General features: G+C 43.8%; 1 protein-coding gene across 12 annotated transcripts in view; it reads left to right on the plus strand.

Annotated features, from left to right (window-relative positions):
• Positions 1 to 25,473, plus strand: part of CACNA2D2 (calcium voltage-gated channel auxiliary subunit alpha2delta 2) — a 206,011-nt gene that overhangs the window by 141,470 nt on the left and 39,068 nt on the right. For 10 of the 12 annotated variants that reach the window (XM_085864352.1, XM_085864355.1, XM_085864354.1 and 7 more), the window contains 14 exons: positions 1,026 to 1,184; positions 2,010 to 2,111; positions 3,496 to 3,574; positions 3,990 to 4,039; positions 5,882 to 5,971; positions 10,218 to 10,283; positions 10,717 to 10,791; positions 12,168 to 12,242; positions 13,473 to 13,544; positions 13,879 to 13,950; positions 14,487 to 14,548; positions 14,724 to 14,800; positions 24,326 to 24,343; positions 25,374 to 25,434. In XM_085864352.1, the coding sequence (XP_085720478.1) occupies positions 1,026 to 1,184; positions 2,010 to 2,111; positions 3,496 to 3,574; positions 3,990 to 4,039; positions 5,882 to 5,971; positions 10,218 to 10,283; positions 10,717 to 10,791; positions 12,168 to 12,242; positions 13,473 to 13,544; positions 13,879 to 13,950; positions 14,487 to 14,548; positions 14,724 to 14,800; positions 24,326 to 24,343; positions 25,374 to 25,434 (1,058 nt within the window). The remainder of the gene's footprint in view (positions 1 to 1,025; positions 1,185 to 2,009; positions 2,112 to 3,495; positions 3,575 to 3,989; positions 4,040 to 5,881; positions 5,972 to 10,217; positions 10,284 to 10,716; positions 10,792 to 12,167; positions 12,243 to 13,472; positions 13,545 to 13,878; positions 13,951 to 14,486; positions 14,549 to 14,723; positions 14,801 to 24,325; positions 24,344 to 25,373; positions 25,435 to 25,473) is intronic. The other 2 variants (XM_085864353.1, XM_085864356.1) reach the window with 1 other exon arrangement.

Here is a 25,473-nt window from a genome sequence, read left to right on the forward strand (position 1 = left end):
CAAGTCCTCAACCTCTCCTCCTAACCCCAAGTCCTCAACCCCCTCCCAACCCCAAGTTCTCAACCTCCCCTCCCAACACCAAGTCCTCAACCCCTCCTCCCAACCCCAAATCCTCAACTCCCTGTCCCAACCTCATTCTCAACCCCCTCCCAACCCCAAGTCCTCAACCTCCACTCCCACCCACAAGTCCTCAACCCCTCCTCCCAACCTCAAGTCCTCAACTACCCTCCCCCTTCCCAACCCCTCCTCCCCCCCACAAGTCCTCAACCCCTCCTCCCAACCTCAAGTCCTCAACTACCCTCCCCCTCCCCACCGCCCCCTCCCAGCCCAAAGTCCTCAACCTCCACTCCCACCCACAAGTCCTCAACCCCTCCTTCCAACCACAAGTCCTCAACCCCCTCCAAACCACAAGTCCTCAATCCCCTCCCAACCCCAAGTCCTCAACCCCCTCCCAGCCCGAAGTCCTCAACCCTCCTCCCAGCAAGAAGTCCTCAACCCCCCCAGCTCGAAGTCCTCAACCCCCCCCAACCCCAAGTCCTCAACTCCTCCCCCTCCTACCAATCACTCAACCTTCCTCTGCCAACTGTCTGTTCTACCCTCCTCCTTTCTTCCCATTCTTAACAGTATTTCTGTTCTGGTTCATTAATTCACAATCTCACAAGATTCTGTTATCTCACAATTCATCAGTAAAATAGCGGATAACCGAAATGATTAAAAACATATAAGGTCATTGGTAATGGAAAAATAACATGCAACCAGAACTCCTCGGACAAAGACCTTCATAATGATATGGGTTTTATGGTCCCTGGTTAGGTAGTTTAAGAGAAAATTGTTGGAAAGACAAACAACCAAATAAACAAACAGAACATGTGTATTATATATAGAGATTGACATCCTTACACCCTCCCTCCATGCTATCAAAAATATAACATTTTCTCTCTCTTTCACTCATTCAAGCACTTCCACTCCTACCCTTCCCTTTCACTCACCATCTGCTTTGGTACCCTTCCTTATGATGTGTTCAGTTCAACGACACCGCAGAGACTGTGGGATGCTTCAAGAACCTGGTGCAGGCGAATGTGCGGAACAAGAGGGAGCTCAAAAATGCTGTCCAGAAGATGACTGCAAAGGGTGTGACCAATTACACCGCTGGTCTGCAATACGCCTTCAACCAGCTGCTTGATGTGAGGAGTGAGGGCAAGATCGATGAGCTACAGATATGTTTGGTCTCATGACCTTGTATGTAGAGGGTGGGCACCATCATTATCGGTCTTGTGGTAATACACCAAGTATACTCATCATTCTGGGTCTTACGACCGACCACTGATTTGAAATAGACACGCGGAATCTATCATAGACCGGTGAATTGTCAGGATTTCCGTTCGCCTTCCATTCATGCTGGGTAAGCGGTTCGGTAACGTTTGTTGGCAGCGCTTGTGGGTGACCGAAATGAAATCTTTGATGTGTTAACAGGCCTTTCATTGGACCTCCTAATGAGTTAAAGGGATTTCGTTCAGCAGCACACAAATCTTTTTTTAAAATTACAGTTGTCTGGGTAAAAATGTGTCTGCTTTTCTCCGGTGTGGTTTGTACCGTTCTGTCCCACAGGACGTCGTGCTGGAACAAAACCTTTGCTCTCACCATCTGTGTTGAGACGGGTTGTAATTATTTTAATGGCACATTCTGACAATGTGTGCATCTCTTTTAAAACGTTCTTTGGGGTACTCTATATGGGCCAAGTGCCATTGTGTAAGAAAATATGTGCTGTCTACTTGTCCACTTTGATCAGACACATCCAACAGAGCACACTGTCTGAGTATTCCTGCCATAAAATATGCTCCAGGTTTTCGGAGTACACATTGTGGTTATGAAGATGTCCTTTTGATTCCACAGATATGCGTAGTTGTAGGATGGTGATGTTAAGGTTATCAGTGTGTGTATAGACAGGTGTAAGATGGTGCATCTATCAAAGATTTCTTGTCTCTAATGATGCTGAACCCCCATTGCAGACAAAAAACATCTCCCGAGCGAACTGCAACAAAATGATCATGCTGTTCACAGACGGTGGTGAAGATCGAGCACGGCAGGTGTTCAAGAACAACAATACGACGGTAAATGTGATTGAAACTCAATCACACAGGAATATTCTACCTGTTGCATCCTCACGAATTTAATTCTCCATTATTCTTTGCTGTGTCCATGTAAAAAAAAAAAATCAAAAAAATCTCGACAAGACTGAGTGTCATGGAAGAGCAAGGATTGTGTTCTTGTGTTTCTCAGATCGCTGCCATTGTCATTGCATGGAAAGGATTAACTAACTTGTACTGCTTAGCTTTCCACCTCCACTACTCTCTGTCTCTGTCTTGTCTCTCTCTTTCTTGTTTATCTGTGTCTCGTCTCTCTGTCTGTCCTTTGTCTCTCTCTCTCTCTCTCTCTCTCTCTCTCTCTCTCTCTCTCTCTCTCTCTCTCTCTCTCTCTCTCTCTCTCTCTCTCTGTCTCTGTCTCTGTCTCTGTCTCTGTCTCTGTCTCTGTCTCTGTCTCTGTCTCTGTCTCTGTCTCTGTCTCTGTCTCTCTCTCTCTCTCTCTCTCTCTCTCTGTCTCTGTCTCTGTCTCTGTCTCTGTCTCTGTCTCTGTCTCTGTCTCTGTCTCTGTCTCTGTCTCTGTCTCTGTCTCTGTCTCTGTCTCTGTCTCTTTCTCTGTCTCTGTCTCTCTCTCTCTCTCTGTCTCTCTCTCTCTCTCTTTCTCTGTCTCTCTCTCTCTCTGTGTCTCTCTCTCTCTCTCTCTGTGTCTCTCTCTCTGTCTCTCTCTCTCTCTCTCTCTCTCTCTGTCTCTCTGTCTCTCTGTCTCTCTGTCTCTCTGTCTCTCTGTCTCTCTGTCTCTCTCTCTCCCCCCTCTCACACACACACACACACATACACACACGACAAACGGTTACTGTGACCTCGTTTTAAGCTGTTCACCTCCCTATTTTATGTAACATGGATAATTAGTTATTTTACATTAACGAATTCTCTTTACAATATAAATTCTCATGATTGTGTTATTGCTCCATGACATCAGGGACACCCAAACATAGTGGAGCTAAATAGTGAGGTGAAACGATCACACAGTGTAATAGACTTGTGTGACACATATCTGTGATAATTATTTAAAGTGTTTTTTGTTTGCACTGAAATATACACGATTGAAGCACTAATGGCATCCATCATGAGGGCCATGTATGATGGTGATGATTTAATTTTCTTATCGGATACATGGGAGCCGGCGGTTACCATGAAACCGGTTTATTTAGTTCAGAAATAGTGACTAATCTTTCACAACATTGTGAAAATCATTCAAAAATAGTTAATGGCAAGTCTTTAAGATGAGGACACCGTAGGTGTTTACCCGCCCACACCCGTTCATTCACAGTTTACGCTCATTTAAACACAAGCTTATTGTCAGCCTGTGATATTAGAGTAATGTCCGTGTGGGCAACGTGTCCATGACATGCAGGTCCGAGTTTTCACTTTCTCCGTGGGACAACACAACTACGACATTTCACCAATTCAGTGGATGGCATGCAACAACAAAGGTTCGATGTGCTTCCCACACCACCGCAAAAGGGTTAAATAAAAATGCAAGCTCCCCCCCCCCAGCCGCACTTCCTGTGAATATATCTATTAAGAACTGCTCTTGTTTAAAATGTATCCTTTGATATCATGTTTGTTTTATAGGCTTTTGTTACAGGGAACTGCCATGCAGATTTATGAATGTAATATTACATACCGGTTTGTTTGTTGTACACTTCCCAATTTTAATTTGAATGCAAATTTGCCTTTTCAATTCTGTTTTAAATTGAGAGGTCTCTTGATTTATAACATGGGTGGGAAGCGGTTGGGGGGGGGAATGGGGGTGAAGTCACTTTCGGGGAATGGGGGTGAAGTCACTCATGTAAACGGGTCATGCTTACACACGTGCTCTGTGTCGGCCATCAATTTCTCTTCCAGGATACTTCTTTGAAATACCCTCCATCGGGGCGATTCGATTGAACACGCAGGTAGGCTATGAAAACAAATTTTCGGTCACATGTGTGCCTTTTGTAGTTTGTCAGTGTTTTAGAGGATGCTTGTGTGAAACCGATTTTGTTTTCCGATGAGACAGTAATGCATGCTCGGAGTAGAATATGCGGCAATTGTATTGGATCGAGGATTTCAGAAAAAGGAAAAAAAAATGCTTGTTCTTCAAGCCGCGTGCTGTGACAGTACCTCGTGAGTTTCACATTCGATGTTCCAAGATTGTGATGAAACAATATGAACATAATGTGAATAATGATTTGTGTGGAAGAGATGGTTGGAAATATGGTTGAGTCTGAGTGGAGGACCATGCGATGAGCATGGTGAGACTCGATGACTTGTGTAGAAGACATGGTGAGACCGAGTGATTTAACTTTGTGAAACTGAATGAATAACAAACAAGATGGAATTCATGGAATACTTACCTTGTGCAGTCTTGAGAAGAACTTGAGCCAACTCTTCTGGCGGTAAATTTGTGTTCAAAAAAATTAATTAAAATCAAATGTAAGACCAAGTTTAAAAGGAATTTTTTTTTTTTTTACGCATTCTAAAAATTAAATAATTCTGCCTGCCAGACCATATGTCTGATCAGGTTTAAATTTAAAACATATATTCCCCATCACTACTACATCATAATTTTGAAGTTTCATGTCTATTCATACAGTGGTTCAAGAGAGAGAATCTTTTTAATATATGTTCCTCCAATCCAATATGGCTGCCAAATCACATGACCTATCAATTATTCATGAACACCCTGGTATCCCTAAGACTTGGGAAACACGTGTGTGAAGTTTCCTCGATCTGTCCAGCCGCTCTGGAGAATATATATTTTTAAAAGATTTTAGGGTAAATCCAATATGGCTGACAAACCATGTGACCTATGACATCATAGGTGGGGAACTTTTTGTTCTTCATGGATAGGCGGTCATACCTGTAAAGTTTCTCCTCGATCTGTTCAGCCATTTCGGAGAAGATTTTTGAAGGGTTTAAAAAAAAATCAAAATCAAAGTCTGCCGAACCACATGACCGATGACGTCATAATTTTTTTTTCTGTTCACCAATTTATCCCTCGATGACCCTCAAAAATTTTCATACTGATCAGATGGTAGCGTTCTCCATCTACGTATGCAATCATGACATCATAACAAAGGAACCTATGATGTCATTAAAAAGAAAAATCACTTGTTCCCCATGGGGAGGACCTTGACACGTGCCAAGTTCAATTTTTTCCATGGAGCGGTTTCAGAGAAAGAGGTCCAATGTTTCTTCTTTTTTTCCATCATGGCTGCAACACCACATGACCTATGACATCATAATTTTCATTAAAACCTTCTACATGAGTAGTCGCACCTATTGCGAAAATTTTGTGTCAATCCGACAAGCGGTTCCAGAGAATAGTGAATCGCACAATGCAGATACACACGTACAAACATACGGGACGGATGCTGAACCCCGCTTTTCGCTTCGCGAATGCAGACTAATAAGTGGTTGTAGTTGGGAGGATCCAAACTCAAGGTTTAAGTCATAAGCAAATAATACAGCTGCCCATCAAGGCAAGGCTCATTTTCAGCCCTTCACCACTGAGTGGTCTTCATGCTGTCCCGGGTGAGGACCTAAGCCTTTGTTGGTGATCACATGTACCTGTTGGTGATACCTTCATTTTAAAAGATTGAATGACCGATCTGGAGGCCATGTTAAGAACATGCTAAGATTGAATGATTAATAAGGAGGACATGTTTTACGAATTGTGGAATACGGCAATAATTTTGCACTTTTGCTCTTCAACAGTCTGAGAGGTCTGCAGTAATGATGTTCTTGACCCACAGGAGTACTTGGATGTATTAGGCCGTCCAATGGTGCTTGCTGGTTCTGGGTATAAGCAAGTTCAATGGACTAATGTCTACAAGGATGCGTTGGTGAGTGAGATAATTGTGTACAGTGATGTTCCTTCTTGTTGAGGAGACTTTCAGACTGGTTTTGAGACTTTCTGGATGACTTATTGCTTATTCATGAGCCAATGTGTGAACGTTTTGGGGAATGATGTGGAGTTCATATAATGATTAGTAACAGATAAGGCCAAATAATTTAGTATTTTTTATTTTGTATTTTAAGAGAGAGGCCTTCTTGTGGGGGTGGGGGGGTGGTGGAAATATGCCCCTCCAGAGATAGTGAGCTTGCACGTTTACACCATGTGAGCAAGTGGTTTATTCTAGAGCAAGTGGTATGACTATTTTGAGCACTGTCTCCATGGTGTCTACCATGGTCCCCGTCCTGTCTAACATGATCTCCGTCCTGGCTTGCACCCTCTGTCCCATCGACCGCACCCTCCATCCCGTTGACCGCATTGTCCGTCCCATCTACCATCCCTCTGTCCTGTCTACCATGCCCTCCGTCCCCTCTACCATGCCCTCTGTTCTCTCTAATGCAACCTCTGTCCTCTCTACCACGCCCTCTGACCTCTCGACTGTTCCCTTTGTCCTGTCTACCGTGCTGTCCATCCTGTCTAGCAAGCACTCGGTCCCATCTACCGCTCCCTCCGTCCCATCGATCGCACCCTCCGTCCCATCGATCGCACCCTCCGTCCCATCGATCGCACCCTCCGTCCCATCGATCGCACCCTCCGTCCCATCGATCGCACCCTCCGTCCCATCGATCGCACCCTCCGTCCCATCGATCGCACCCTCCGTCCCATCGATCGCACCCTCCGTCCCATCGATCGCACCCTCCGTCCCATCGATCGCACCCTCCGTCCCATCGATCGCACCCTCCGTCCCATCTATCGCACCCTCCGTCCCATCTATCGCACCCTCCGTCCCATCTATCGCACCCTCCGTCCCATCTATCGCACCCTCCGTCCCATCTATCGCACCCTCCGTCCCATCTATCGCACCCTCCGTCCCATCTATCGCACCCTCCGTCCCATCTATCGCACCCTCCGTCCCATCTATCGCACCCTCCGTCCCATCTATCGCACCCTCCGTCCCATCTATCGCACCCTCCGTCCCATCTATCGCACCCTCCGTCCCATCTATCGCACCCTCCGTCCCATCTATCGCACCCTCCGTCCCATCTATCGCACCGTCCATCTCATCTACCATGCCCTCCGTCGCATCTACCATGCCATCCGTCCCATTTACCATGCCCTCCGTCCCATCTATCGCACCCTCCATCCCATCTACCATGCCCTCCATACCATTAGTGGGGCAGATAACAGCAATTTTTGAGAGGAATCGTGCAAATGATGATACAAGCATCAAATTTGACACATTTGTTCTCCAGGGGATTCTAATCAAATCTGCCTGATTGGCCATTTGAAAATCCTAATTTTGAAAAATTTGAAAATAAAAAAAAACCTTCAAAAAAGTCAAGATCACGAATCAATGTTGGATGCTGGCTGAGATTGGTGAATGTTTCAGAAACATCATCAAAGGTGTTCCAAGTGTGCCATGCAGTTTTCTTCCCTTTACCGTGGAAGGCAGACACGACGTCACATCCAGTGAACGCATGGAAGTACGGGATCCCTCGAGCTTTCTCAGGCCCTATTGCAGAAACTACCTCATGGACTGGAATCTATAAGCTCCTTGGCCAAAGGCAATCCACATGTTCTCAAGACCAAGTTCCTGTAAGGATGGCAGTACAGATATTGCTATAACTAGTACGTCTGTGTCATTAGCCTTAATGATAATGGACTTGCTACCATCCGTCGTTGCATCCCTGGCGTGTACAAATATTTGAGTGTCAGCTTCTTCATGACAACATGGAGACGCAGCATCCAGTGACTTCCTTGTGTTGCTAATGGCATCTTCTCCTTTTGTGACAATGACTGTGCTTGTCGTCTGTGCTTCACACATCTTTTCCGCAAAGAAGTGAAACAGCTCAGTCTTCTTGCTGTCATCTCGAAGAAAGCTTCTCCAGTTGCTTGGGGTCTTACTGGTTCCTGTCACTCTTCTTCTGATTACTTGCCCCCTTTTCGACTTTGCCTCGGACTTCAGACTTGACTTCTTGTACACATCAAACACCACGTCCACCCTCTCGTACCTGGCACCATAGGATTCCAACTTTGGGATGATGTCTTCTTTAGCATAGTCATCAAATATCTTTAAGTACGTGGAGGGAGGGCATTGATAATATAAGTGCTGAGCCATCAATGATGACTGCATCTCCCCTTGAGTCTCTGCCTGGGATGTTCACTTGCGCTTCAAGAATTTCAGGCAACTGTGACTTCAAATTTTTTTGAAGCTTTTTTTTTTCCTTCAAATTTTTCAAAATATGGATTTTCAAATGGCCAATCGGGCAGATTTGATCAGAAATCCCCGCAGAACAGAAATGCCAAATTTGATGCTTGTATCATAATTGTATGTATCATAAATTGCATGATTTTTCTACTATCTACTGCACTACATCTAGCACTCCTTCTGTCACATCTACCACGCCCTCCATCCAAATCTACCACACCGTCCATCCCATCTACCATGTCCTCAGTCCCATCCACCACACCCTCCATCCCATCTACCACTCCCTCTGTCGCATCTACCATGCCCTCAGTCCCATCAACCACCCCCTCCATCCCATCTACCACCCCTCCATCCCATCCACTACCCCCTCCATCACATCTACCACCCTCTCCATCCCATCTACCACTCCCTCTGTCGCATCTACCATGCCCTCCGTCCCATCAACCACCCCTCCATCCCATCTACCACCCCTCCATCACATCTACCACCCTCTCCATCCCATCTACCACCCCTCCATCACATCGACCACACCCTCCATCCTAACTACCACGCCATCCATCCTGTCCATTGTGCCCTCCCTTCCATCTACCACACCCTCTGTCCCATCGACCACAAACCTGTCCCATATACCCCGCTTCCGTCCTATCTGATGCGGTCTCCATCCTGTCTGGTTTGCATTGCACCCTCTGTCCTGGCACCCATCTAACGCAGTCTCCCTCCTCTCTCCCATCGTCTGTCAAAATTACATTCTCTTTACCACAGTCTGACATGGTCTCCATCCTCTCTGACACGGTCTCCGTCCGTTATGATGTGGTCTCCGTCCGTTATGATGTGGTCTCCGTCCGTTCTGACGCCGTCTCCGTCCGTTCTGACGCCGTCTCCGTCCGTTCTGACGCCGTCTCCGTCCGTTCTGACGCCGTCTCCGTCCGTTCTGACGCCGTCTCCGTCCGTTCTGACGCCGTCTCCGTCCGTTCTGACGCCGTCTCCGTCCGTTCTGACGCCGTCTCCGTCCGTTCTGACGCCGTCTCCGTCCGTTCTGACGCCGTCTCCGTCCGTTCTGACGCCGTCTCCGTCCGTTCTGACGCCGTCTCCGTCCGTTCTGACGCCGTCTCCGTCCGTTCTGACGCCGTCTCCGTCCGTTCTGACGCCGTCTCCGTCCGTTCTGACGCCGTCTCCGTCCGTTCTGACGCCGTCTCCGTCCGTTCTGACGCCGTCTCCATCCCTTCTAGCATGGGCTCCGTCCCGTCTGGCATGGGCTTCATCCTGTCTGACGCAGTCCCCGTCCCTTCTGGCGTGGGCTCCGTCCCGTCTGACGCAGTCTCCGTCCTGTCTAACTTGCATTGCACCCTCTGTCCTGGTACCCATCTAACGCAGTCTCCGTCCTCTTTCCCACAGTCTGCCGTGGTCTCTCTCTTTACCACAGTCGACTTTATCATTCAGTTGATTTTGTCCTTGAAATGCTTCATCAGTTCCCCTTATTTTGCTTGCCTTTTACTTTTGCACATTTATTCATTGCTGTTGGATTTGTTCTGATTACCAATGTGCTAATAGGTTGTTTTGTTTTAACCACTTTTCTTTGTTTCACCCATCAGTCCCTTTCTTTATATCTAATGTTCCATTCAAACTGCAAATGTGATCTGCTTTATTTTGCTGCACGTGACCGACCCAGAACAATCCTTTTATTTTCAGCACTGAGCAGTCGTCCAATAAACATACATTTGCACACAAAGTCCATTAGAAGTGTAATGTGACGATCGGATGAATTTCTCAGAGTATCTACGAGCAGGTGTTTGGAGGGCTGAGGTGACTGTACTCGAAGTATAGTTGTCCGCAACACCCGTAGAGTTGATAACCTGTCTATCTATCAACAACATCAGTGTGTGGGAATGTCGCTGTAAGAATGCCTCCCTCTCTCTGCACCTCACAGGGCCTGGGCCTTGTTATTACCGGAACATTGCCGGTCTTCAACTTGTCCAAAGAAGGTGGAAAGCAGGTAAAAGGCAACTTTTCTTTCTCTCATTTTGTCCTCGTTTTGTCGAATGTCGTTCGATAATATAGTCTGGCTTCGTGGACCATCCAGTTGGACAGCGATTTCAGCTTGTCCCAGCATAAGTGAAATTCAATGCGGACGTAAAAGGTGATTTTGTGTCCCATGAGCTTTGCGCGCTCACCTTATGACATTTCAGACAGAAGGCAGGAACAAGCCTAATTTGCCGTTGTACTGTGTGTGGTGACCTGCGGCTGGAGCAGCATTTGTGGTTATTGTTGTATTGTTTGTGGTTTATGCTATTGGTGGCCGTGGTTGGAACGGTTCATGAATGTTGACTATACTGTTTGTGGTTGGAGCTGGAGCGCAGTTTCCGTCGGCTGTGCTCTACCGGTTCACACTGCGCATCTGTTTGGATGTCTGCGCCTGTTCTTTACAGAACCAGCTTATCCTTGGAGTAATGGGCGTCGATGTCTCTCTGGACGAAGTGAAGAGGCTGACTCCACAGTTCAGGGTGAGACGTCTCGCACGGACCCGTCCGACATCACTCCCTTACGTGACGTTAGAAATGCTACTCCGACGCGGTAATGGTCCCGCTGCAGCCTCTCAATGCCGTCTCCATTGGTACAATGCGGAACAAAGTGCCACTCCTCCAGCATTCACAGCGTGCTTCAGGCATGTCCATGAGGTGTTGGTACCGCTGTATTGTGAAGATTATTATACGTTGCAAGCATTCGCCACTATCACGGTGGAATTTTGCATTTATGAGGCACAAGGGAAATTGAGCAGAACAGAGCAGAGCCGTGCAAGATCCTGTGATTCTACACAATCTGAGCGCTTGTGTGAAGGAACGAGTTTGTGAAATTATTTATTTTGCACAGATCATTGGATTATTATCAAACAAGCTCTCCACTGGTACGACTTCCACTGGTTGGGTGACAAGGGTCTGTTGTAGTGCAGCAGGTGTGCATTCGGGCGCTGAGGTGGGTGCGTTCTAGGGTGCTAAGGTGTGCTTGCTCTTGGGTGGGTGCACTCTTGTGGCACTGAACAGCTTATTTCTTCTCCCCCCCCCCAACTCTGTACAACACCAGCTCATGGCAGAGAAAGGTTGAACTGACAGTGGGGTAGTGGGGCAACAATTGGGTACAACGAGCAATGGAATGCACGAACAGGAAGAAAGAAAGAGGGAGAGAGGGAAAACACTAAATATCACACATTGAGCAGAAATTCTTGTTGCTGTCAAAAGTTTGGGCATGTCGAGAAATGCCTGGAGAGGGGGAAGAGCAGAAATGCAGACGTTTGGAGACGAGAGCTCGAGGGCTTGAAAATCACTCTTGGTATCGAGTGGAACCGCATCAACTTATCAGTTCGCAAATGGAGTTGTGCGCAGGTCGTCGTCTTGTACAACCGTCAAGATGAATGATCCTGTCTGCTTTAGTATCCAATGTGTCAGCAAATGGCGAGCATTTGTGGAGAAATGCTCTCTGGATCGTCCAGTCGATGTTGCCACTTTGAAGGCGCAATTACTTGGATGGACAGTAAATTATTTGTTCATTAAATCTTTGTTTGCTTGTTTTACTTCATCGTCTCGAAAGCGCAGAGTCCTGCAAAGCTCATTTCCAAAATTGTTGTTTTTCGTCAGACACTTGAAGGCAATTTATGGTTCTCTCTTTGCATCAGATTATTTAATGTCGTGCTTTGTGTCTTTATCTCGTCCTTTGTTTTAGTTTTATTGGCGGGTCTTTGGCAGCTGGAATTTTGCATCCTTTTCTCTTTTGTGTAAGAATTATTGGTTGTGGCAGGATCTCCTCAGGTCTCCAATTTGTAGACCTCGGGCTGTAACATGTAACCTTGTTTGAGGACCAAACCACGTCTTTTCTCACTTTGCAGCTGGGCGCAAATGGATATTTCTTTGCCATGGATCCCAATGGCTATGTCTTGCTGCATCCAAACCTTCTACCCAAGGTGGGGCACTTCTGCAATATAGCCTCACCCCCCCCCCACCCTGTGATCCAGCCTCGAGGCTTGCCCCCCTCCCCCACTCACTGTGCACTCCTTTCCACAGTGCACTCTATCCTTGCCTTCCACTGTACACCCTAGCCTCACCCTCTCCTGCACACTCCAACCTCACCCTCTCTTGCACACTCCAACCTCACCATCCACTGCACACTGTATTCTCACCCTCTCCTGCACACTCTAACTTCGCCTTCCCTGAACCACTGCAGCCTCACCCTCCCCTGCACACTCCAGCCTGTCCTCCCACGTATACTCTGGCCCTTTTCTCTCTCTCTCTCTCTCTCTCTCTCTCTCTCTCTCTCTCTCTCTCTCTCTCTCTCTCTCTCTCTCTCTCTCTCTCTCTCTCTCTCTCTCTCTCTCTCTCTCTCTCTCTCTCTCTCTCTCTCTCTCTCTCTCTCTCTCTCTCTCTCTCTCTCTCTCTCTCTCTCTCTCTCTCTCTCTCTCTCTCTCTCTCTCTCTCTCTCTCTCTCTCTCTCTCTCTCTCTCTCTCTCTCTCTCTCTCTCTCTCTCTCTCTCTCTCTCTCTCTCTCTCTCTCTCTCTCTCTCTCTCTCTCTCTCTCTCTCTCTCTCTCTCTCTCTCTCTCTCTCTCTCTCTCTCTCTCTCTCTCTCTCTCTCTCTCTCTCTCTCTCCCCTCGAGTGCTGGATGATATGATTATGTGATCATTTGCTGTCCGAACTGGTATTCCATTGTGCACACCTTTTCCTACACTATATAATTCCCTTCACAGAGCTAATGTATCTTCGAGAGGGGCGAAGGTTATACAATAAAAACATTGATTGAACGGAAGAAATTTGGACAAAGCATTTGGATCACATGGATTTACAGGCCCTGTACTTCACTGAAGCAGATTCCCCGGTGTAATGTTTCGAGCGTCTGCTCCGAGTCTGGGAGGTCGGTGATTCAAACCCCGGCCGAGTCGTACCAAAGACTTTTAAAATTGTTCGTCCTCCTTCCTTTCTTGACCTTCAGCATTTTAAGAGGATAGAGCACGGACAAACAACACTGGGAGGGCAATGGCAAACCACGCAGGATAACCCTTGCCAAGAAGTGTTTCGGCAGCACCAACGCTCTGTAGAAGAGCATCGATGATACGTCAAATCAAATTACTTTCCTGACACCATTGCCTTATTTCATATATTGAGGCTGCTTTTTATTTCTTTTCTTCTTTCTCCCTCAGGTCCCAAACTTCCAAGAACCAGTCACACTTGATTTCTTGGATGCAGAATTGCACCACGACAAGAAAGTTATGGTCAGTATCCCAAGATCAGGGGCACGTGCTTTTGTGAGTTTTCCTTCCTGATGTCATGGGTTAACTTATTTGCTCAGCTCAGAACTTTTGGACCACATATAGTTTTTTTATTTTTTCATGTTTTAGGCCCTACTTTGTGTGGATAACATGTACAAGGTGTGTGTGTGTGTGTGTGTGTGTGTGTGTGTGTGTGTGTGTGTGTGTGTGTGTGTGTGTGTGTGTGTGTGTGTGTGTGTGTGTGTGTGTGTGTGTGTGTGTGTGTGTGTGTGTGTGTGTGTGTGTGTGCACTGGAGACATTTGGCCCTGAGTTTGCCCTTTTTTTGTCTGTTGGCAGATCCGGAAGAATATGATTAGTGGCGAGTCTGGATCAGAGACGTTTGAAACCTTTATAAAGTCGGTGGACGAGGTAATGAGTAAGAGTTGCTTCATTCTGAAATAGGGATATTGCATTTAGTTTGGAAACTCTTGCTCAATTACACACTCAAACATCAAACACACACTCAGGTAATTTATACTGGACTTGTGAATGAGGGGGTTGAAGAAATGGAGTTCTTATGGATGAGGATTCGGTGGGTGGGGAGGGGTGGAAATGTGGTGCAGAGGTTGGGTTTGGAGTGCATGAGGGAGTGAGGGGGATGGTTTTGAGGTCGATGAGGAGGTGATGTATCTCGATGAGGAGTGGAGTTGGGCTCGACGAGGTGGTGAGGATATGGGATTGTGGTTGATGAACCGGTAGTGTTCGAGGGGGTGAGGGGACAACCGAGAGCCAGGGTGGATGAGGAAGTGAGGGGATGGGGTATAACGAGGGAGTGCTGTAGTTGTAGGATAGTTACAGTCCTGGTTTTTTTTTTTAAGACAATAACAACAAACATATATATTATGACAAGGAATTTGAAGTTCGAATTGCATACTGCTCACAAGTCATCTTTGTCCCTATTTCAGAGGTACGTCGACAAAGCTGTGCGGACGTACACATGGACAACTGTTAACAGCACAGATTACAGGTGAGATGTTATGATAGCTGACTTAGATTCCACTTCGCAAGGCTTACCTTCCCAGGACTCAGCAAAGACTCTCACTCTGAGTTCTGGGTTCCTCATCCAGCAGCAACAACAACAAATGAGTAAGTGTTGATGAGGCCTTTGTAATGCAACTCATTGTCCTTCCATATCTCGGCAGCCTTGCACTTGCCATGCCTTCGTACAGCACCTACCACATCAAGGCCAAGAAAAAAGACGAGCACTCAGCAGCAGAAGGTAAATATGACCTGTGTGTTGTACTCCTCGTCCGGGCATTTGTATTCGCACTGTTTAAGCAGAGCCGAGTGAGCAGCCTGACGTAGACTGTTCAGGTTTCAAGACCAATAAGACCCTACTGATGCTGCCTGGCCATTTTGCGCCACCACCTAGCCCTCTGCCCCAGCATCTGCCATGTCATAATGCCAACTCTGTCAATCCCAAGAGATGCTTCAGGATTAATATTGTTACTTTTACGAAGTGAAGGATGTGGTTTATATTTGAAAGCTAACAAACTTTGACGAGGTGTTAGACTTGTTTAGTGTGGTCAAACGGGCTGATGACCTGCAAATAAAGTGCTTACAATCACGGTGCATTGGAAGTGACACAGGAAGTGACATATTGGTAGACCGTACTATGTTGTTCCGATCCATCGGATTTACAAGACGCACCGGCCAGCCAATACCATGAATAAGTTTGTTGATACTTGCTGTGTGATTTTCGCTTGATGGGACTTCTTCCACTCTCTTCGTTCGTGAGCACTGACGCGTTTGGAGGAAATTTTCTCGGCTGTTTTGTGTTCCTCCGTGCTGCATTCCATGAAACCCTCGTGTAGCTTGTGAGTGTGCAGGCCGTAAGTGAGTGACTAGTAGCGTTGGCCCAAATTGTCTGCCAGATTTGTTCCATACGGTATGCATTGGGCCTGACTGTGTCATCGCATCCTGTGTGCAGACCCTTTGCTTTGACAGAAATTTGATTTCCTCTTTCAATAAGTACTCAGCATGCCATTCAGAAATTACATTTGTTAATATCCAAGAATTTCTGCACATTCAGTATTATTTTAATTTTATTTTACAACAGTTAAATTGGGCTGGCAGGATGAGCATGGAGGCACGTGCACTCGCCTCGAAGCTATCTAGCCTGGGTTCGACTCCAGACCCAGCTATAAACTGCCTTCCCGATGTTTCACAGGCAGGGTGATTCATCATTGTGTGTGCGGTCCCTCGGATGGACGTTAACCTGGCATCTCGTCTGCCAGCATTAGTTGATGGGCGTTAAAAATCCCATGGTGTCCTTCATGAAGAGTAGGAGAACTATCGCCGGCAACCTAAACAAAGTACAAAAAAAACAAAAAAATTCCAAATATTGTAATCTGTCAAAGAAATTACAAACTTTATCTGGCCAACCCCACGAGGTGGGAATAATTGTGGTCGTTAAGACTCATGTGTGCAAATATATCGTAAATATACAGATGACATTGTGATTATCCATACATCCATCCATCCATTGGGACCATACTCTGTGCAGAGCGTTGGTGCTGCCTAAGCAGTCTCCTTGGCTATTGGGCACAATCCTGGACGGGTCGCCCCTCCAACACAGGATACCAGCAAGCTGGCACTCATTTTGCCGACCTCGGAAGGATGACTGGCAAAGTCAACCCCACCTGGTATTAATTCGACAGCTGAGTGGGATTTGAACTCAGGATCCTCGGATCCCAAGCCCACCACCCTAACCATAAAGCCAACACCAGGCACATATTGTGATTATCAGTTTTCTTAAAGATAGTGAACTGGATTATGGAAACTCTATTCAGAATTTTGTTACATGGTGCAGTGATAATTTTCTTAAGTTGAACACTCAAAATACTAAAGAGATGATTTCTGACTTTCGGAAATCCAAACCTCAGTTACCCTCATCATGATTGACAATGTTGATATTGAGACTTCACTCATTTTTTTTTTAGTATTTCGGTATAATCACTGATGATGATCTGTCATGGTCTCAGAACACTGACTGGTTTCCAAAGTACAACAGCGCCTGTACTTTCTTAGGCAGCTGAAATCATTTCGGGTTGATAAAACGATAACGAGGCCTTTTATAATGAGGCTTCAGTAATTAAGAGTGTTATCTTGTACGGTCAATAGGTGATTTGGTGAAACTGCACAGAGAAGCAAAACAATCTGGAAAGATCCTCCGAGGAAACATAAATATAAATGTCATTTCTCATGAGCGAGTTTTAAGGAAGGATAAATCCATAATGCAAAATGGTATCCAACCCAGTGTTAACGTTTAACGAACAGATGAGGTCTGAAGTTAAGAAGTTTGACGTGCAGAACCACCAGATTTCTAAAATAATTTGGATCGTTTTTCTGTTTTTAATGTTTTCGAGTCGGTCATATGAATGGGGCAGGGGGGGGGGGAGAAATTAAATCGATGAGTCGTGAACTCCGCATTGTTGTATATTTTTACATTTTCTCTTTATTCTGCGGATTGAATTTGACCTGTATGCTTATTGTGACCAATTATAATCGCTTTGAGCTTGAGTGATGCCTTGTATTTAAGTGATGTACACCATGTTAAGGGGAACTTTTTCTGCCTATATATTTAACTTAGTTTTGTGAAATTTGTAAACTTTTCATCCATTAAAAATATCGAGAAAATGTGTAAAAATATGTGCAAGCAAGCGTGGATTGTATGTTAATGTGTGATTAACCTCCGCCATCTTCGAAGATGGATGGAGGTTACTGTTTTCACCCCTTTCTGTTTGTTTGTTTGTTTGTTTGTTTGTGAACAGTATTACGGAAAAACTCCTCGACGGATTTCGACGAAACTTGGTGGGGGGGGGGTATGTATGGTCCAAGGATCATGTCATTAAATTTTGGACTTGGTCCCCCCCACCAAAAAGAAAAAATTGAGAGAAAATTTTTTTTTTTTTGCATTTCTACATGTTTTAAGTGATTTCCAACCCCCCCCCCCAAAAAATTGTTACCCCCCCAAAAAAAAGGATTTTTTTTTTTGCATTTCTACATGTTTTAAGTGATTTCCAATCCCCCCCCCCCAAAAAAAATTGTTACCCCCCAAAAAAGGACTTTTTTTTTTTTGCATTTCTACATGTTTTAAGTGATTTCCAACCCCCCAAAAATTGTTACCCCCTAAAAAAATTGTTAGAAAAAAAAATTTTTTTTTTTTGCATTTCTACATGTTTTAAGTAATTTCCAACCCCCCACAAAAAATTTTTCGAGAAAAAAATTTTTTTTTTGCATTTCTACATATTTTAAGTGATTTCCAACCTCCCCCCCCCAAAAAAAATTGTTAGAGAAAAAAAATTTTTGCAACTTTTTTTTCAACAAAATTTCGATTTTTTTTTTTTTCTTGTATGTTTTAAGTGATTTCCAACCCCCACCCCCGAAAAAAAATTTAGAGAAAAAAAAAATTTTTTTTTTTGCATTTCTACATGTTTTAAGTAATTTCCAACCCCCCCCAAAAAAAATTTTTTAGAGAAAAATTTTTTTTTTTTGCATTTCTACATATTTTAAGTGATTTCCAACCTCCCCCCCAAAAAAATTTGTTAGAGAAAAAAAATTTTTGCAACTTTTTTTTCAACAAAATTTCGATTTCTTTTTTTTTCCTGCATGTTTTAAGTGATTTCCAACCCACCCCCCTCCCCCCTCCCAAGAAAATGGAGAAAAGAACTATAACTCTGTCAGCATTGTTGACATCATATTTAATGAATAAGATATAAAGTTCACTTGAGTGACCCAGCAGTATTGGTGGCAGAGGTTTTGCACTCTCCCGAGTGCTCCCCCTCCAGTTAAATATTGTAATTGAAGTTGGTACCTTTCATTGGAAACATTTTTGCATCTATCGATCTTCTAATGCAACAGTGTTTTTCAACTTCGAGTGTAAAATTTCTGTTTTCTCAAAAATAATGATTTTTCATAGTTCAAAAACCTGATGTGATCGGCAAAAACTAATGACACATTTGGATTTAGCACCCAAAAGTTAGCTCGAATCCGTTGAAAAACTCCATGCAAGAGAAATCGTGTTGACCAGTGTTATTGATTATTTATCTGACTAGACTTAATTATTTTGGATTAGGAGGTGGAAATCTTCAGGACAATAACCTAATTTTTACCTCTGTTATTTTTTTACCCCTTTTACCGAAGGTGAATGGAGGTTGTGTTTTCCACCATGTCCGTCTGTCCGTCTGTCTGTGTCTGTTACTTGTGAAAATCGAAGATGTATGTTGGTTGGTCGCGTGCGGTATTCTGTCGGTTTGTTACTTTCGGAAATCGAAAGACTTTTCATGCACATTCGTTGGTTCTGTGTGTTATTACTTGGCGAAAATTTTTTTTTTCCACCAAGTATGTTGGTCTGTAGCGTTTGTTTGTCTGTTTGTCATATGATTTTTCGCCGCAGTTTTCAAGCAATCGTTCAAAAAAAATTTGTGTTTGTAGGTGACCGGATAAGGACAGCACAATGCTTAATTTTGGGCAAGATCCGAATCCACATCCAGATCTGAGAAGTTTTTTAAAGTGATTCTTCACCATTTGGAGATCGGGCCAAAAACGATAGATAGCATATCTCAAGAGGTTATGGACGGATTCACGCAAAAGTTGGAGGACAGGTTGGGAAAAAATTGATTCAATTTTGGTGAAGATCCAAATCCTGATCCGGATACGAGAATTTTTCAAGTGATTTTTCACCATTGAGAGACGGGACCAAAAACTATGTACAGTATTGCATGATATCTCTAAAAGTTGTGGACGACTTGTGACAAAACGAGGTGGAAGAGTTGGTTCAGTGACAAGAACAAGCCGATTCGATTTTGGTTAAGGTCCGGATTCAGATCCAACCGATCAGTGAGATACAAAATGTAAACTGTTCATCCTGGCGGAGGAGTGCTCTCTACCGAGTGCCGTTCCATTTTGCCAAGTGTCACTCGATGAGTGATTTTTCATTCTCTCTGTTTGTTTGTACATCAATGGCCTGCAGTTCACAATTGTAAACCGATTTTCACAAAACTTCACCACCTGGTAGAGTTCATCATCAGCAAGAAGCCTGTTGTTTTTTTATATCAATATGGGCCAAAAGGTCAACTTAGGCCAAAGGTCAACAACTTAGGTGTGCTTTCGAAAATCATCGATTTTCATCCAATTGACTGGAAATTTGAAGAGGATTTGCAGATTTAGTCATTTAATTCAACCACCAATTATTTTTGAGTTCAACATCAGCCAAAAGGTCAACATAGGCCAAATGTCAACAACTTGGTGAGATTTTTAAAATCCTCACTTTTCATTTCGTAAACAGAGGCAAGTAAAGAAAATAACTCGGCAAGCCAAAAGAGTATGAGAAGGACATGGCTAAGGATATTAAACATAATAACAAGGCTTTCTTTAAATACATCAGGGGGAAAGAACTGGTTAGGACCAATGTGGGCCCATTGAGGAATAGCACCGGGAGAGTGGTTAGTGAGGAAAGTGAGATGGCAGGCTTATTAAACAGGTATTTTTCTTCAACTTTTACACTAGAACAGTCAGGAGAATTGCCAATAGCTGAGAGTATCTATCAAGGAGGTGAGAAATGGCTTTTGCAGAAGATCCAGGTTGGAGTGGAGGAAGTAAAGTAACAGCTGGGTAATCTCAGAGTAGATAAGGCTCCGGGGCCAGAAAAGATGCACCTGTGAGTATTGATGGAGGTGGCTGAGCAGGTATGCGAGATGTAAACCGATATTTTAAAGAGTTCACTGGAGTCAGGACAGGTACCGGAGGATTGGAGAGTCGCAAATGTAACACCATTATTTAAGTTGTGGGGAAGATGTTGGAGACATTAATTAAGGACGAGTTGAGGAATCATTTAAATAAATACAAGCTAATTAAAGGTAGTCAGCATGGGTTTACCAAAGGCAGTTCCTGTCTAATAAATCTTTTAAAGTTCTATGAAGTAGTGACTGATTGGGTGGATGAGTAAAAGGCAGTGGACATAGTATATGTAGACTTTAAGAAGGAATTTGATAAGGTACCACATGGGAGGTTGTTGGCCAAAGTGAGGGCTTGGGGAGTGACTGGTCAGGTAGCTAATTGGATTGCAAACTGGCTTAGTGGGACGAAGCAAAGAGTGGCTGTGAGTGGGAGGATGTCTTGCTGGGAGGATGTAAGTAGTGGGGTACCTCAGGGATCAGTACTCGGACCATTACTATTCGTTATTATCATCAACAATTTGGATAATGGGGTAAAGAGTCGGCTTTCCAAATTTGCAGATGACACAAAGCTTGGAGGTAAGGTGGAGAGCAGAGTGGGTTGTGATCAGATTCAGGAAAGTATTGGTACTTGCATAGATTGGGCAAAATATTTTAGATGGAATTTAACCTGAGCAAGTGTAAGGTGTTGGGGATGGGAAAGAACAATAAAAATAGAGATTACAGGATGTAAAGGGTAATTTTGGAGCGTGTCACACAGGAGAAGGATCTGGGGGTGGTAATAGATACAGGAGGTAAGCAGGCAGCACAGTGCCAGGCAGATATAGGTAAAGCAAATCGGGTTTTAGGTTATATTCGCAGGGGGATCAATTATAAATCAAAAAAGGTGGTGTTAACATTATACAGGAATTTAGTGATGGTCACATGTAGAATATTGTGTGTAGTTTTGGTCACCACAACTCAGGAAGGACATTGATGCAATAGAGAGGGTTCAGCGCAGGATTACAAGATTGATTCCGCTCTGAGCTGGACTCGGCTACAAGGAGCGGCTGAAGGAGACAGGGCTTTATATATTAGAACGGAGGCGGTGATGAGGTGATATGATAGAGATGTTTTTTGATAATGAAGAGCATAAACATAATGAGTTCAGATGAATTATTCAGCAGAGTAGACAGTGATAGGACCTGAGAGTAAAGAGGAGAGTTAAGACGGTGGTAGGGCAGGGGACTTTTACTCAGAGTATTTAAATCATGGAATGGTTTCCTTGGAAAGGTAGTGGCGGCAGAAACAGTCGACAAGTTTAAATTATAATTTTATAGGGACCTCGGAGTTATGGGGATCGAGGGGTATTGGGATGTTGACACAGGACTTTTAGGTAGTTTGAGCATTGATGGGTGATTGTGTGAATGTGTACGGAGTGCTGTTGGTGGGGATCTCGTCAAGGGGTGATGTCGTTGATGTGTGTTTTTTACCCAAGCCCATGCCCCTTCTCTTGGGGAGGGGGGGGGGTAAATATAAAAACCTACAAAAGCTACAAATAAAAAAAAACCCACAAAAAAGACTTAATTAAAAAAAAAAAAGCGTTTTGCATTTTCTTATTTTGATCTGCTGTTGAGAAATCGTTGTGGTGTTGATGTGGCTCAAGCATGATGGGCTGAATGGCCTCCACCTGTGTCGAATTTCCTTGTGTTTCATCCGATTGATTTTACATTTCAAGAGGATTTATATATCAGGTTACTGAATTCAACTACCAATTTTTTTTATTTTTTTGATGAAATTATCATGCTCTGCATGACGTCTTTCTTGTTTGTTTGGCTGTGAGCAGGATATCTCAAAAAGTTGTGGATGGATTCACATGAGATTTGGTGGACAAGTTGAGTGTGTGACAAGGATGAATTGATTAGATTTTGGTGAAGATCCGGATCCGGATCCAGCCACTGGAATTATTAAAGTGATTCTTCACCATTGAGTGATTGGGCTAAAACTTATATATATATATATATATATTTGTATGCAGCATATCTCAAAAAGTTATGGATGGATTCGGATGAAACTTGGTGGACAGGTTGGGTGTGTGTCAAGGATGAAACAATTACATTTTTGTGAAAATCCAGATCTGGATATGAGAATTTTTTTTTTAATTTCATAAGTGATTCTTCACTCTTGAGAAAAAGGGCCGAAAACAATACATAACATGATATTTCAAAATGTTGTGGACAAGTTATGACAAAACAAGATGGATAAGTTTGTTCGGTAGCGAGAACAAGCCGATTAGATTAGGCCGGATCTGGATCCATACTATCAGTGGGATACAAAACGTAAACTCTTCAGCCTGGTGGATGTATGCGCTCTACTAAGTGCCGTTCTACTTGACACTATCGTTGTCTGTTAAATTTGTCTCTCTGTTCAATGTTGACAATTTGACTGTGGGTTTTTGTTGTGCTATTGCTGTTATTTTTGCCATCATTTATTTTCAGTCTCACCCTGAAGGGGATGTGAGATTATTGCAATGCCCCTGTTTGTCTGTCTCTGTGTGTCCGCGTCTATATATTTTCACTTTAAAAATGTTTTTCTCTACAACTGCTTGTCCTGTCAATGCAAAACATTAAACATCGGAGGGACTCTCCATGGAGAATATTTTATTGCTAACTCTGATGTCATAGGTCACATATAATCTCACAATATTGGATTAAAAGAAAAATTTGAACATCATTTTCTCCAAAACCGCTCAACGAAAAAAATTTAAACTTGGCATATGTCATCAACTCCCCACAGGGCATATAGGGTGATAAAGATGATGTCATTGGTAAAGTGGTATTCCAGCCATAATTGGTTAAATTGAAATCTTTTTATCCAAAAAATTTGAAACTTTTTATATCTGATCTCTGACCGAATGTAAGTGGAGAATTAAATTTATGACGTTCATAACCCATGCCAAGAAACTGTGACGTAATAGGGTGCATGGATGATTTGGGTGTATGAGCCGTAATAGTGGGCTATAATTGTCGCGTGTTCAGTTAACGTGGTATTTTTGTTCAGAATGAATGTATTGAGGTGACATGATGTGCTCTCCAAGTGCCGTTCTAGTTAGCCTGTCCCATCGCAGCAGAAGACGGGGTTTTGCAATCACTTCTGTGTGTCTGTCCGGACTGTAACTTTTTTACCATTTGAGCTTTTGCCATCAAATTTTCAACAAAGCTTGATGATGAGAATATGCAGAAGTCAAATTCTTCATTTTACTAAACTAATTTGCATTATTATTATTATTGTCATTATTATTATTATTATTATTCGACCCTTTTTGGGGCTTTTTCTGCTCTATTATTATTATTATTATTTTTATTATTATGCTTTTTCTCAGCAACCACTTGTCCAATTGCCGCAAAATTTTCAGGGTAGGAGCGACCACCCATGGAGAATATTTTAATGATAATTGTGACATCATAAGTTATGTGATGTGGCAGCCATCATGGATTAAACACAAAAAATTAAAGCATTACAATCGCTGAAACCGCTGATCGGAAAATTTGAAACTTGGCACATCTCATTCTACTCCCAATGGGGAATCGAGAATTGTAAGGACGATGTCATCGGTGAAGTGGTCGACCAGCCATAAATGTTTTAATCGAAATCCTTGTTTACCATTGAGATTCGGTGTGTATGTCGAGGCCGTAACATTTTTACCAATTGAGCTTTTGTCATCAAATCTTCAACAAACCTTAATTATGAGATTGTGGAGAAGACAAATTAATAAAACGAACAATTTTTTTAAACTGTCGTTTTCATCGAGTTTAGTTTGAGTGCAAAGTGTATGCGGACGGGATTTGCATTTCGAGATGCTTTCTAGTTTTAATTGCATTTCGAAATCAATTGTGCAATATTTTATCCGAAGATTGTGAGCTTTGTTCGTGCAATGTTTCATTTTTGTGGACAAATAACAAACTTCAGTTCAATTCTTCTTCATCGTCAGCCTTGTTTATGAAGTTACTGTTGATTCTTTCCTTCCTTTTGTCCTTTCTTCATTTTTTCTTCTTCTTCTTCTTTCCTTTCTCACTGGACTCGCACAGGCTCGATAAACAATGACGGCAAGTATCTGCTGGTTGATGTTCCATCTTCCATGACCATCCTTTTTCATCCGACAAGGCCTAGTTTTTTTTTTGTTGTTTTCTAGTTCAAGCCTTTTTGGACCCTCAAAAATGCCTGCCGCAGTTTTCTCCATTTCATAAACAATTGAGGTGCTCCCTTGAATGCTTCCTAGCATGAGACGTCTTGTACTGTAGCACTGATTTTTGGTATTTTTACCTGGTCATGCAGTGTATTCGGCCATTTTTTTCTGTCATCGTGTTACTTATACACGTGGCACTATTGCTTGTCACAGCTCCAAAGCACGGCCCAAGGTTTAGCCCAAACACCTCTTCCCCCACCCCCCCCATGCTCCCCACTCCCACGGCCATTTACCCCTCGTGTAAAATTATTACATCACCACCTAATCCAGGTAGTCCTTTAAACCTAACCTTTCTCTCACCTTTCCATCAATTCTATTACCTTCTTTAATATGAAGTTCCACACATGATACACCTTGCACGTTCTCCTCTACCCTCATCCTTGCATGCATCCCAAATATCCTCGTTTAATCAGTCATGGAAGACTTTTGCTTATTTAAATCCTAATTCTTCCTGCACATTCCCTGTGTGTGCGTGTGCGTGCGTGCGTGCGTGTGTGTGTGTGTGGTGTGCGTGCGTGCGTGCGTGCGTGTGTGTGTGTGTGCGTGCGTGCGTGCGTGCGTGCGTGCGTGTGTGTGTGTGCGTGCGTGTGCGTGTGTGCGTGCGTGTGTGCGTGCGTGTGCGTGCGTGCGTGCGTGATCAATTGTTTTTCATTACCATGGTTTTGCAGGTGTTTTTCCCCATGCAATAATGAGCTTGTTTTGGAGCCAATAAATTCTGCCTTTCCTCTCCCTTCCTTTGGGGCGAGTAAAGGCAACATTTTGTTTATTATTGCTCAACGCCGTTCCAGAGAGAGTGTTAAACCAGATTTCAACAAATGTTCCCTGATGCTGCTTTCTCGTCCAGCCTCGACTTATCTTGAGTGTGCCTCTTTCCTGATGTCCACCTACAGATGCAGAGAGCTTATTACGATCCTTGAGTGAACCGATTGGACACGTGTTCATAGCACCCAGGTAAAGCATCGCACCAACATATATGGTGCAATGACACCA

The sequence above is a fragment of the Eptatretus burgeri genome, chromosome 18, assembly GCF_056783735.1.
Source record: "Eptatretus burgeri isolate ZD-2024b chromosome 18, Ebu_testis_v1, whole genome shotgun sequence".
In the NCBI taxonomy this organism is placed as follows: domain Eukaryota; kingdom Metazoa; phylum Chordata; class Myxini; order Myxiniformes; family Myxinidae; genus Eptatretus; species Eptatretus burgeri.